The sequence below is a fragment of the Cherax quadricarinatus genome, chromosome 58 (assembly GCF_038502225.1).
Source record: "Cherax quadricarinatus isolate ZL_2023a chromosome 58, ASM3850222v1, whole genome shotgun sequence".
Taxonomy (NCBI): domain Eukaryota; kingdom Metazoa; phylum Arthropoda; class Malacostraca; order Decapoda; family Parastacidae; genus Cherax; species Cherax quadricarinatus.
The window spans coordinates 16,730,210-16,743,959 of record NC_091349.1 but is presented as its reverse complement, the minus strand read 5'-3'; the positions used below and the strand labels follow the sequence as shown (position 1 = coordinate 16,743,959).

General features: G+C 37.6%; 1 protein-coding gene across 4 annotated transcripts in view; it reads left to right on the top strand.

The window, feature by feature from the left end:
- LOC128697956 (RING finger protein 207) overlaps positions 1 to 13,205 on the top strand; it is a 111,452-nt gene extending 98,247 nt beyond the window's left edge. For 3 of the 4 annotated variants that reach the window (XM_070097624.1, XM_070097625.1, XM_070097626.1), the window contains exons 5-6: positions 2,045 to 2,139; positions 4,652 to 7,442. In XM_070097624.1, coding sequence (XP_069953725.1) covers positions 2,045 to 2,139; positions 4,652 to 4,706 — 150 coding nt within the window. In that variant the 3' untranslated portion in view covers positions 4,707 to 7,442. Of the gene's footprint in view, positions 1 to 2,044; positions 2,140 to 4,651; positions 7,443 to 11,340 lie in introns of those variants that run through there. The other variant, XR_011393632.1, reaches the window with a different exon arrangement.
- Positions 13,206 to 13,750: the final 545 nt, after the last annotated feature.

Sequence of the window (13,750 nt, the reverse complement as noted above, 5' to 3'; positions counted from 1 at the left end):
ATCAATTATTTCCGAGGCAATTCGTAGCTATCTTGATTGGCATAAATTGATAAATGACTCTCAACATGGTTTTACTAAGGAGCATTCCTGTCTTATGAATTTACAAACATTTTCACTAAGGTGTTTGAGGAGGTAGATCATGGAAATAAATATGATATTGTGTATATGGACTTCAATGAGGCTTTCGATAGAGTTCCATATCAGAGGCTATTGAGGAAACTTATGAAACTCTGAATAGGAGAAATTTTTTCCTGGGTAGAGGCATGGTTAACAAATAGGCACCAGAGAGTTTGCATAAATGGGGAGAAATCAGAATGGGGGCACGTCACAAGTGGTGTTCTGCAGGGGTCAGTGTTGGGCCCATTGTTGTTCAAAATTTACATAAATGACAAATTTGCTGATGACACCAAAATAAGCCGTTCAATGAGGACATTAGTGCACTCCAGGATGATTGGAATAGACTGATGCAGTGGTCGGAGAACTGGTACATGCAGTTTAATACAGACAAATGCAAAGTTGTAAATGTTGGACAGGACAATAACGATGCCACTTATAAACTGAATAGTGTAGATCTTAATACTACTGACTGCGAAAAGGATTTAGGAGTTCTGGTTAGCAGTAATCTAAAACTACTTCAAGAGTGCATAAGTGTTCGCAATAAAGCGAACATAATCCTTGGCTTCATATCAAGGAGCATAAATAATAGGAGTCCTCAGGGTGTTCTTCAACTCTATATATCTTTGGTTAGGCCTCATTTAGATTATGCTGCACAGTTATGGTTACCTTATTACAGAATGGACATAAATACACTGGAAAACATACAATGGAGGATGGCAAAGTTGATTCCATATATAAGAAATCTTCCCTAAATCTGTACTTTCTAGAAAGGCATAGAATTAGGAGGGATATGACTGAGTTGTATAAATGGAAAACAGGAATAAATAAAGGAAATGTAAATACTGTGCTAAGTAATATCTAGCCAAGACAGGACTCGCAGCAATACTTGGAGTATACCTGGAGAGAGTTTCGGGGGTCCACCATTGTGAATCAGGGCCTGATCAACCAGACTGTTACTGTTGGCTGCACGCAACCCGATGGTCATACCTGACCATCGGCTAGTCAGGTACTGACTTGAGGTGACTGTCCAGGGCCTTGAAGACAGCCAGGGGTCTCTTGGCAATCTCCATTATGTATGCTGGGAGGTGTTGAACAGTCTTGGGCCTCTGACACTTACTGTGTTTTATCGTGCTAGTGGTACCCCTGCTTTTCATTGGGGGGATGTTGTACCGTCTGCAGAGTCTTTTGTTTTCATAGGGAGTGATTTTCGTGTGCAAGTTTGGCACTAATCCCTCTAGGATTTTCCAAGTGTATATAATCATGTATCTCTCCTGCCTGCATTCTAAGGAGTACAGGTTGAGGAACTTCAAGCGTTCCCAGTAATTGAGGTGTTTTATCACAGTTATGTGTGCTGTGAAGGTTCTCTGTACATTTCGTAGGTCAGCAATTTCACCTGCCTGGAGAGGTGGTGAAATTGCTGACCTAGAAAATGTACAATGGTTTTAAGTTGGAAAAATTCAGATTCAGGAAGGATATAGGGAAGCACTGGTTTGGTAATAGAGTTGTGAATGAGTGGAACAAACTCCCGAGTACCGTCATAGAAGCTAAGTTGTTGTGTAGTTTTTAAAATAGGTTCGAAAAATACATGAGTGGGTGTGGGTGGTTGTGAATTGGACATAACTAGCTTCTGCTAAAGGATCTGATGACATGCTCCCTCCTTCAGTGGATGTGACCTGTTCTGACTAGGCTGGGTAACTTGCTTAAGCTGGTAAGATACTTGGACCTGCCTCACATGGGCCAGTAGGCCTGCTGCAGTGTTCATTCTTTCTTATGCTCTTACAAATATTTAAAAATATTGGCCTTTTTCACCGATTTCATAATATGTGGTTGATACCAATACTCGGTCACATCCCTAATAAATATATTTATTAAGTCAATACGTGTATATGTATTTGCCTTCATAATAGACTTCATTCTTGTCACACAGATGGATATGAATGAGAAAATTCCATCAAATGTAAGCATCGATCTAGATGCCGTAACCATCAATCCATTAGTTTCGACGTCTCTTTTAAATTCAAGGTGAGTAAATTTTTCTTCCATTTAATATAGAGATATACAAAGCTAATGAAAGTGTATGATTACAGTGGAAGCTAAAATATGCACCTGACAAAAAAAATGTGTCAAAATATGAAAAATAAAAAGCATATGGATATACAGAAACTATGGAAATTAACGAGAATGTGTCTAGTTACATATGTTTAAATATATAAACATTATATTAATCTCAAAAGAACTCTCATGAAATATGGTAAAACACTTTGTTTATGAATGCACGCAATCCTCGAGGAAGCTTTGTTAATCAGGCATTTTAAATAAATTTCAAATGATGAAGATGATAAAACATATGTCGTGTGAATTTAAGGAAGATATGTCCCTGTGCAGCACAGGTTTGTTAATTTGTTAGGGTAGGTACAGAAGGAAAGATAAAACCACTTCTCTGTGCATATGCCATACATCTCTCAATTCTCTGTGCATATGCCATATTCTTCTCAAGACTGATAGACTAAACACATCGACTCCAGGCTGAGGGACTTATTACGTCAGTCTCCTCCACTTCCAGTGTATGGACTGGACGAAGTGTATTGGACTGACGAAGTCACTGGCTGGCAAAATGTTTTTCACATTGAAAGAGTCCCATATGTTGCACAAGGGTCTCATTCTTCATGTAACTTCAAACTTTTGTACCTAGTATTTCGCGTTAATCCTTTTCCATGTGTATAGCCAAATATCAGACTTCTACTTTTTACTAAACATAGCACAATTTTTTTTGGGGGGGGAGGGGGAGACTGGTTCACTTTCCTTCTCATGAAACAGTGTCATTAGTCCCTTTTCGTTGTTTCTCTTCGGTTTTCCAATAACAGCTAATCAAAATATCACAATTACTTTTTACATTTTCGAATGTCCTGAGAAAATGATATTGTCATCCTTAAAGCTGAGTTTTTTTTAAGATTTAAAATGCTAATATTTTTGTCTTGCCTTCCAGGGGTCTTGAGCTTGTCCAAATTAATCTCCAGGGATCTCCTATATTCCTTTATTCTACAATTAAATTTTCTTAGAATTTTGATTTCACTTGTTTTGTTTATCTGTTCAAGTCCCCACAGACAGGGTTGCCATTTATTTCTCGTTAAACATCCTCTTGGTGACCCAATTTTTTCTCCATTTTACAGATTTTTCCATGGTATTTATTATAGAAATATTATTTAAAAAAAGTGTTTGCACATGGCGACAACATATTCAGATTCACATTATATATAATACTGCATATATTTATATAGAATATGGAGTACAAATCTTATTTGCTATTTGGAGTACCTGATGGCAAAATATGACAATGAGCAGGCAAGTAATAATAATTATTTATAGTTTATAGAGGGTCATTTTCATTTAAACCATTTAGTTAAACCCTAATTTAACTTAAAAGCAATTGGAACACCAATATTAAAAATATATCTCCCTCAACCAATTATTTTCTTTTGTTTTTTGGTAATATATATCACGACTATTGATTTATATAGAAAGTTGATTCATGCAGAATAGTATTCTGTTACTCAAAGCTCAATGGCCAAACGGAAAAAAAAATGTCTACTGTTAACCAGTTAGTCAACATTAGAAATAGATGAAGATAATTATATACTCTCCAGTACATTTATAAAAGGAAATGTTTTGTCAAAAGTGGCTTCTTCTCTCTTATGGACTGAAGTAGTCACTGATTACAAAATTTTCTGCTCAAGCCATACATATATTTCTCAATTTTCTCCTATACCTTTTAATTTCCCCACAAATGGGTGTTTATCTCTTATCTGGCAGCTCTGCCAAAACCATGCTGTCTCTTTGATTCTTCGTAAAATAGACTTCTGGCTGGATTTTCCTCTTTCTTGACAATATTTTATTGATGCAAAATTTAGCGACAGCTTCAATTATTATTCGATAAACGACACCGAACAAGAGAAATTTTGCACTGAAATAGATTTGCTTTCAGTACTGTTCTAGTTATATCTATATTTAGAATCCATTAGACCAGAGCACTTTGCTAACGTCGTTCCTGCTTCTCTGAAGTGGCTGTGTTACATCGACCACTTCTACGGTTTTGTCCTAAGATGCTTGATCTGGAAATTCTCAAAGAATTAGCTTGTTTCTGTGGGACCCAGAATCTAGTTTATTCTTAGGTGTTAAAATCTTTAAAATCAAACATTTTCTGTCAAACTTTGGCAAATACACTATGCGTAAGAATTTCATTGGCTTTTTCTCTGTGCTCATAAAATTGGCAGTCCTGAATTTCTCATTTTGTAATTAAATAAAATAACCAATATTTTGTCATGAGTTCAGTACATATTTCACCTTTGACTGTCAGTGTTTAACCAAAACCCCTAAACTGACAACACAACAAAGAAGGAACCGTCATTCCCACTAGTAATAAGGCACACCAGAATTTCTGATATTTGCAATCTTCATTTATTATATGTAGTACATTACTGATATTGATACTCAAATAATACTTTCTATATGTCTTAACCATACATCTCCCTTTCAGTAAATCAAAGCCAGTTCCTTCTCCCATCCATCAATATTCTATCCGCATCATCTAGCTTTGCTTTCTCTTACAACCCTTCCAAGAATTGCAGTAAATGTAAGTTCTTCCCACTCCCTAACTCCCAATGCATCCATCTCTGGGAATGCACTGGGAATTATTTCCTTACCATCTCTTGCTCTTATAATTATCACTACCACCATCCTCAACTTCTAGCACATTCCCAATACCCCCACCATCTCCAACTTTTAACACCACCCCACCACTCCCACCATTCCAATCCGCCCTACCCCTCTCCTAACACCAGAATCACACCCATCCCTTCCCACCATGCCCATGAATCCCACCCTGTTCCTCCATTCTCTCCCACCATTCTCCCTTTCCAACCATAGTCTCAATCTCTTACCATTCTCCCATGCCCACTTTCTTCCACTTTCCCCTCTTTCTACTAACAACCTCTGTCTCAACCAACATCCCTTCCCTCTCTCACCATCCCCACTGTCTACATCTCCCTCTACCAACATCCCTTCCCTTTCTCAGTATCCTTCTCTCCCTCAACCAAACTCCCCTTCCTCCTCCACCAATCCTCGCCCAGTTTTTGGATAACAAGTTATCACCGAGGCCTGAGAATAGACAAGCTGAAGGAAGACTAAAAGGACTACAAAAAAAGGATATGGCCATCTCCACCCAACCAGCTGTGCACATCTTATCTGTCATACAGAGTTATAGATGGTGAGTATGTGGAAGAGAAAGAGGAAAGTTTTTATATTTATCATAACCACCTATCCTCAGAAATAATATGGTTTAGATTTAACAAAAAATAAATGTATTATGGTAGAGAATCCTTCAACTGAAAATTCAAAATCCGAAAGGTTTTCGTGTGTTTACATGATACTCCATAAATGATTTCCACATGAATTGTGCTCTGTGGTGTGAAGATTTTGTTGAAAATGTCGAAAAGGTCTATGTGTAATAGTGAAAAGAAAAAGAGGAAGCATTTATGTTTACATATATCACAAAGTCAAGTTGTTGGAAAAACTTGAAATCAATATAAGTGTGAAGTGTCTGACTGAGGAGTTTAACATTGGAACAAACACATTCCACGACTAAAGAAAGAGAATTACAAATTTTTGAATGTCTATGCTGAAAGTGATGAACAGAAGTTAATATAAAATAAAAAACATTGTGTATAATGAAAAATGAAGATCTTGGTCATATATTGATGGAGTAAGTTTGTCAGCATCGGAGTAACCATATGCCACTTAACAGAATGCTGATCATGAAACAAGCAAAAATCTGTAATGACGAACTGAATATTGAAGGTAATTGTGAATATTTAGCAGGCATGGCACTAAATATTTAGAGATTAGTGGTGATAAAGTATCTGACCAAGAAGCCTAAAATTAGCTAATTTTACGTGAAAAATCTATAAAATGTGTTAGTATACAGGCGATTATTCTAGATCAACTAAATCTCAATCCAGAGCTTAAAAGGTTCTTACATCCAGAACTGCCAGCAATGAACAAAGACATATTTCCCTGTTCTTCTTCCATCATTGCTTGGTTTTTTCAAATTGAAGCATTGTCTTTGTGTATTGAATGATTCTTCAATTTTTGGGCATGGCAGCATTTTTGTATCTTTTAATGTCACTCAATTTAACTGGAGTTGAACATTTGCTGGACAGTATCACTCATGTGAGTCACATTCAGTAAATGAACTAGAACTGACTGGCCGTCTTCTCTTTTTAGTGAGTATCTGTGTACTGAGTATTTAGCATTTAGTCTAGGGTGATTAAGTGGCTTTTGAGAAGAGTCTTAAATTGATTTTCAGACGGAGTTACTTTAATATCTTCTGGTAATGAATTCCATATTTTGGGGCCCCTTTATGTGCATAGAGTTTTTACACAGTGTGATATGGACACGAGGTACATCAAAAAGAGATCTGTGTCTTGTGTTATGGTCATGTGTCCTGTTAAGGTTGGTGAGGAGAAGTTTGAGTGGAGGATTTATATTTGCGTGTATTGTTCTGTGTATGTAGTAGGCACATGAATAAGTATGGATGTTCTTAATGGTGAGCAGATTCAGACTTTTGAAAATTGGTGGAGTATGCTGGCGGGAGTGGGAATTTATTATCATTCTTACTGCTGCCTTTTGCTGGGTTATTAGAGGTTTTAGGTGATTGGATGTTGTTGATCCCCATGCACAAATTCCGTATGTAAGATAAGGTATATGAGTGAATGGTACAGTGGCAGGAGAGCTGATTATGTTTGATAGCATGCCTACAGTCTTGGAAATTTTCTTGGTGATTTGTTGTATGTGTGTCTGGAATTTAAGGCTACTGTCAAGGTGGATACCTAGGAATTGTCCCTCTGTAAGTCTTGTGACTGATGATCTGTTTAGCGTTATGTTAATTGGATCATTTGCAGTTTTGTTTCCAAACTGAATGAAATAGGTTTTATCAGCATTCAGGGTTAGTTTATTAGTCATCATCCAGGCAGATATTTTCTGTAATTCGGCATTGACTGTGTTTGCTAGTATGACTGTTTGGGTGGGAAAAAACATATGTAGAGTCACCTGTGATGCATTCGGTAGATCATTGATGTAGATGAGAAAGAGGAGTGGTCCAAGGACACTTCCTTGTGGGACTCCTACTGTGATTGATGCTATCCACAGCCCATTCAACTTTATTCCCTTGTTTAACTTAGCCTACCTGTGCTCAGTGCCAAAAAGTTTTACGATTACACTGGTCAACAATTTTTGAAAAGTTGTATTCTTCTTAAATGAGATTACTTAATTCTTATGTATTTTCATGTCCTGAATCCAGATATCACCTTGAAAAAGGCTGATTGGTTATAGGTTTAAAGATACAAGACATGAAATATTTGATTATTTTATTATGATGTGCAATATGTGTCAGTATGTTTTAAACTCTAATCCGTACCTACTCTCTGCCTGTTTGCTTGATACTTATAGTGGGCTGACGAATCATCTCTTGCCAATGTCCAGCAATACTCTGCAAGCATTCTTGTGCCTCATTTGCCCTAGTACCATTTTCCATGGTTGAAATATCTAGGTGAAACTTTTCACCATGTTCATCACTAACTGCCCGACAGTTTGCTGGAAAAATGTCTAAATAAGAACATAAGAACATAAGAAAGGAGGAACACTGCAGCAGGCCTATTGGCCCATACTAGGCAGGTCCTTTACAATTCATCCCTCTAACAAGCATTTGACCAACCCAATTTTCAATGCTACCCAAGAAATAAGCTCTGATGTGCAAGTCCCACTCAAATCCAACCTCTCCCACTCATGTACTTATCCAACCTAAATTTGAAACTACCCAAAGTCCTAGCCTCAATAACCCAACTAGGTAGACTGTTCCACTCATCAACTACCCTATTTCCAAACCAATACTTTCCTATGTCCTTTCTAAATCTAAACTTATCTAATTTAAATCCATTACTGCGGGTTCTCTCTTGGAGAGATATCCTCAAGACCTTATTAATATCCCCTTTATTAATACCTATCTTCCACTTATACACCTCGATCAGGTCTCCCCTCATTCTTCGTCTAACAAGTGAATGTAACTTAAGAGTCTTCAATCTTTCTTCATAAGGAAGATTTCTAATGCTATGTATTAATTTAGTCATCCTACGCTGAATGTTTTCTAATGAATTTATGTCCATTCTGTAATATGGAGACCAGAATTGAGCTGCATAATCTAGGTGAGGCCTTACTAATGATGTATGACCTCTGAACTTCTGTTGCTTACACTTCTTGATATAAATCCCAGTAATCTATTTGCCTTATTACGTACGCTTAGGCATTGCTGTCTTGGTTTAAGGTTGCTGCTTACCATAACCCCCAAGTCCTTTTCGCAATCTGTATGGCTAAGTTCTACATTATTTAACTTATAAGTGCTAGGGTTATGGACACTCCCGAGCTTCAGAATCTTGCATTTATCTACATTGAACTGCATCTGCCACTTTTCTGACCAAGAGTAGAGTTTGTCTAAATCCTTCTGAAGTTCCCTAACATCTACGTTTGAATCAATTATCCTACCTATCTTCGTGTCATCGGCGAATTTGCTCATATCACTAGTAATTCCTTCATCTAGATCATTGATATATATTATAAACAACAACGGGCCCAAGACTGATCCCTGTGGAACGCCACTAGTTACTGATCCCCACTCGGATTTAACCCCATTTATGGACACTCTCTGCTTCCTGTCTGTGAGCCATGATTCGATCCACGAGAGCACTTTTCCCCCAATGCCATGAACTGCCACTTTCTTAACAGTCTTTGGTGTGGAACTCTATCAAAAGCCTTACTAAAATCCAAGTAAATAATATCGAATTCTTTATCGTGGTCAACAGCCTCAAAAGCTTTGCTGAAGAAAGTTAATAAATTAGTTAGACAAGACTGGCCTCTTGTGAATCCATGCTGAGTATCATTAATCAAGCTATGCTTATCGAGATGGCTTCTTATAATCTGAGCTATAATTGATTCTAGTAATTTGCCTACAATTGAGGTCAGGCTTATTGGGCGGTAATTTGACGGTAACGACTTGTCCCCTGTTTTAAAAATAGGAATTACATTAGCCATCTTCCACATATCAGACACTACACCTGTTTGAAGAGATAAATTAAAAATATTAGTTAATGGTTCACAGACTTCCATTTTGCATTCCTTTAGAACCCTTGAAAAAACCTCATCAGGACCCGGTGACTAATTTTGCTTCAGTCGGTCTATCTGCTTCACAACCATTTCACTAGTGACTGTGATGTTACATAATTTATCTTCTTCTGATCCACTATAAAAATTAATTACCGGAATATTATTAGTGTCTTCCTGTGTAAAAACCGAGAGAAAATAATTATTTAAAATCGAGCACATTTCATTTTCTTTGTCAGTAAGATGCCCATAGTTATTTTTATCTCTGACTTTTGTTCTATAGACCTGGAAAAAACTTTTTGGGTTAGTTTTAGAATCCCTAGCAACTTTAATTTCATAGTCCCTTTTAGCTTTTCTTATCCCCTTTTTAATGTCCCTCTTAATGTCAATATACTGATTCATAAGATGACCCTCGCCTCTTTTGATACGCCTATAAATTCCTTTCTTATGCCCTAGTAGATATTTCAGCCTATTATTCATCCATTTTGGGTCATTTCTATTTGATCTAATTTCCTTGTAAGGGATAAACGTTCTTTGAGCAGCATGTATTGTGCTCAGAAAACTGTCATATTGATAGCTCTCTCCGTTACCCCAGTCAACAGATGATAAGTGTTCTCTAAGCCCATCATAATCTGCTAAGCGAAAATCTGGGACTGTTACTGAGTTATCCCTACTATCATACTTCCATTCAATTCTAAATGTAATTGATTTGTGGTCGCTAGCACCCAGTTCCTCTGAAACTTCTAAATTATTAACAAGGGATTCATTGTTTGCCAGAACTAAGTCAAGCAGGTTATTTCCCCTTGTAGGTTCTGTCACAAACTGCTTCAAAAAACAATCCTGAACTACTTCTAAGAAGTCGAATGCTTCTAAATTCCCAGTCAAGAAATTCCAATCAATATGACTAAAGTTAAGTCTCCTAGAATTACTACATTATCGTGCCTTGTGGCCCTAACAATTTCCTCCCATAGTAGTCTCCCCTGGTCCCTATCTAAATTTGGGGGACGGTATATCACACCTAAAACTAATTTTTCATGCCCCTCTGAAAATTCTATCCAAACAGACTCTGTATGTGTTACTTCAGACTTAATACCCGTTTTTATGCAACAGTTCAAACGATCTCGGACATACAATGCCACCCCACCCCCTTTCCCGATACTTCTATCTACTTGGAACAATTTAAAACCCTGAATGTGACATTCTGCAGGCATGTCCCGACTTTTTGAATTAAACCACGTCTCAGTAATGGCAAATATATCTATGTTACCTGCACTAGCAACTAGTCTCAACTCGTCCATCTTATTCCTAGCACTGCGACTATTTGTGTAATAAATATTTAAAGACCCTCCTCTCTCTTTACCCTTCCTGCTCCTTTTTGTTATTCCACTAAACCTATTACTGTCCTTGTCAATTAGTGCCACTGGCTTTCCAATATCCACCTCATTTTGCCTATTACTAGTTCTCCTAGTACTCATATTACTACCCTGCGACTTCACAGTTTTCCCGCCAAAACCCATACCACTAACTATTCCTAGTTTAAAGACCTAACAGCTCCCTCCACTGCGTTGGCCAGTGCTCCCACCCCACACCTAGATAAGTGAACCCCATCCCTGGGGTCTTAAAAGTGTATTTTAAGTGACATGTTACATCTAATGTTCTTGTAAGCCTTGATGAGGTTTTCCATTAATTCTTCATAGTTGCCTTCCCTTCTGTTTACAAGAAATCCTTTCGCCACATACTTGAATGCTTCCCAAACAGCTTTCTCCTCCCCTTAAAGGTCTGATTCAAAGTCACCATTTTTAAGAAGCTCTCGAATCTGAGGACCATTGAAGACTCCCTCTCTTATCTGAGAGTCGCTCAGTGAGGGGAATTTTGATGTTAAATGCTTGAATCCCTGACCGGATTTGTCCATAGCTTTTACAAGGTTTTTCATGAGCCTCAGTTTTATGTGTTGTGGTGGAAGCAATACTTTGTTTGGTTCAATTAGAGGGAGATGTTGAATATTTTCCATTCCAGGCTTCAATAATTGACGAGGTGGCCAGTCTCTCCTGATGTAGTGGGAAACTCTTGGACTGCTGTCCATTTCACATAGAAGACAGCAGTACCTGGTGTATCCACCCTGCAAGCCCATCACAAGAGCAACAACCTTTAAGTCACCACAGAGCTGCCATTGATGTTCATCATTTCATGCATTGCAACATATGCTTTATATATGGGGAATATTACTAAGCTAAGTCTATTTAAAGACATGAATGAAAGATACTTAGCTTCAGTGACGATTCAGCTTCCCCGCAGCTGCACCCGGGTTCGCTCCCCCAAAGGAAATTGTATTTTCCCTAGCCCTGAGCTGTTGAGGTATGGATGATTAAGTAGTTGCCCCAAAGGAGTGTATATTTCAGCATTTCTGACACTGGTAACTTGCTGTTAAATGGATATGTATTAACCTGGTTAGGCTCAATGACCCAAAAATGATGGGATTTACTTGTAAATCTAAGCAAGGCTTGCCCCTATCAGCTTCAGCCGACCTAACTAGGAGCAGGTATGTCTAATTTTACCTGGGTATTTGTATCAGACCGAAAATTCTTCCCTGGCTTGGTTGGAAAAATTTGATCCGGATATTGGTGTCTTGATTGAAATAGTAGTGTCTCTCGAATGTTGCACTGTCTTTCACTCAGTCGGGAATGTTTGACACTGCATACATTACACTACACTATTCGAACCAAGATTTGTCTTTAGCTTCGTGGTATTTTCACAACTGGAAGATCACGATTTACTGTGGTAGTTCTACCACGAATTTCTGAGATTGTCAACTGTAACAAAAGTCTAGAATGCAATGCACTATTCTCCCAGGGCAATGTCCACATGACACACGTCTCCCATTTCGTTTCTTAAAGCAATCTCAGCACTTAGTCTTACGTCAGCTCCTAAATGCTGACTTCAGCATGATTTCCCTCCTTGCATAACATGGTCACGGTATTCAATACAAGATGGTCAATTTCTTATTATCTATCGACAACGGTTCTTTATTGTCCTACATTTTAAGTATAGTGGTGCAGGATATTCCTGTAATTTTTCTGCTAAGGTAAAGAGAGTCATTTTTCTCATTTTACTGTCACTCGTACTACACGAACAATACTCTGGAAGCAGAGGTGGCATGGCTTATGTTGCTGTTAGCTGAATACAGATTCAGTTAAACTTCATGCAGAAGCAAGAGAGGCTATCAACCCCTCAGGAGGGCCGAAAGGATTGATATGCTCTTTCTGGAGAATTTTCTCCACACTTTTCGAAAGTTCATTGCAGGTAAACTGCTGGGAAAATTTCCTAGATTAATTTTGGGATAAAATAGCATTTTTTGGCATTGTAAAACACCATATCTTCTTTTCAAATATACAACTATTCCCAAATCCCCCGTAAAAAATAAAAATAAAAATTTAAACTCTTCCAGTCCCAAGCATTTTGGATAAAGGATTCTCAACTATATTTTATTATTTAAGGATATCTTGAAAAAGGGGGATTTAGTGAGGTATTGGCCAGTGTGGGTAGATTGGTAAAGCACTGCGTACCTTGTTCCAAGGTTCGTAGGCTCGAGTCTCCTTCAGCCAGAGATCAGTGTTTGTGTATATTTCGCCTGCTCTTGCGAATTCCTTGCATTGTTAATGTCTCTAGTAAGGCTGATGCATGCAGGGGATGAGATATAAAGCTGTAAGCCTTCTCCCTGAAAGCTGGCTGCCTTGGATCAAAGTCTAGCACAAGCTGGACTCCAAGGTATTGTCCAGTGTGGGTAGATTGGTAAAGCACTGCCTACCTTGTTCCAAGGTTCGTAGGTTCGAGTCTCTTTCAGCCAGAGATCAGTGTTTGTGTATATTTCGCCTGCTCTTGCGAATTCCTTGCATATATATATATATATATATATATATATATATATATATATATATATATATATATATATATATATATATATATATATATATATATATATATATATATATATATATATGTCGTGCCGAATAGGCAGAAATTGCGATCTTGGCTTAAATAGCAACGCTCATCTTGCCATATAGGACAAGCGAAAATTTGTGTATGCAATAATTTCGCCAAAATCAATCTGAACCTAACAAAAAAAATATATTTCACTGTGTTTGTTTAGCATTGAATTAATGTAAACAAATCTAAAATATATTTAGCTGGGTTAGGCTAAAATAAATTGTTCTTGTTACATTAAGGTAAGGTAAGTTTTCTAAGATTCATTTGGAGCAAAATTAAAAAAAATTTACATTAACATTAATGAAAAAAATATTTCTGCTGCGACATGCAGATGATAAGTTTAGAATTTGTCATAAACGACTTGACTCCATGGATCCATCCTGCTTTGCATCAATGGTTCAGGTTGCTGGTGGTGGCAGCGTAATTGTGCAACGAATGTCTT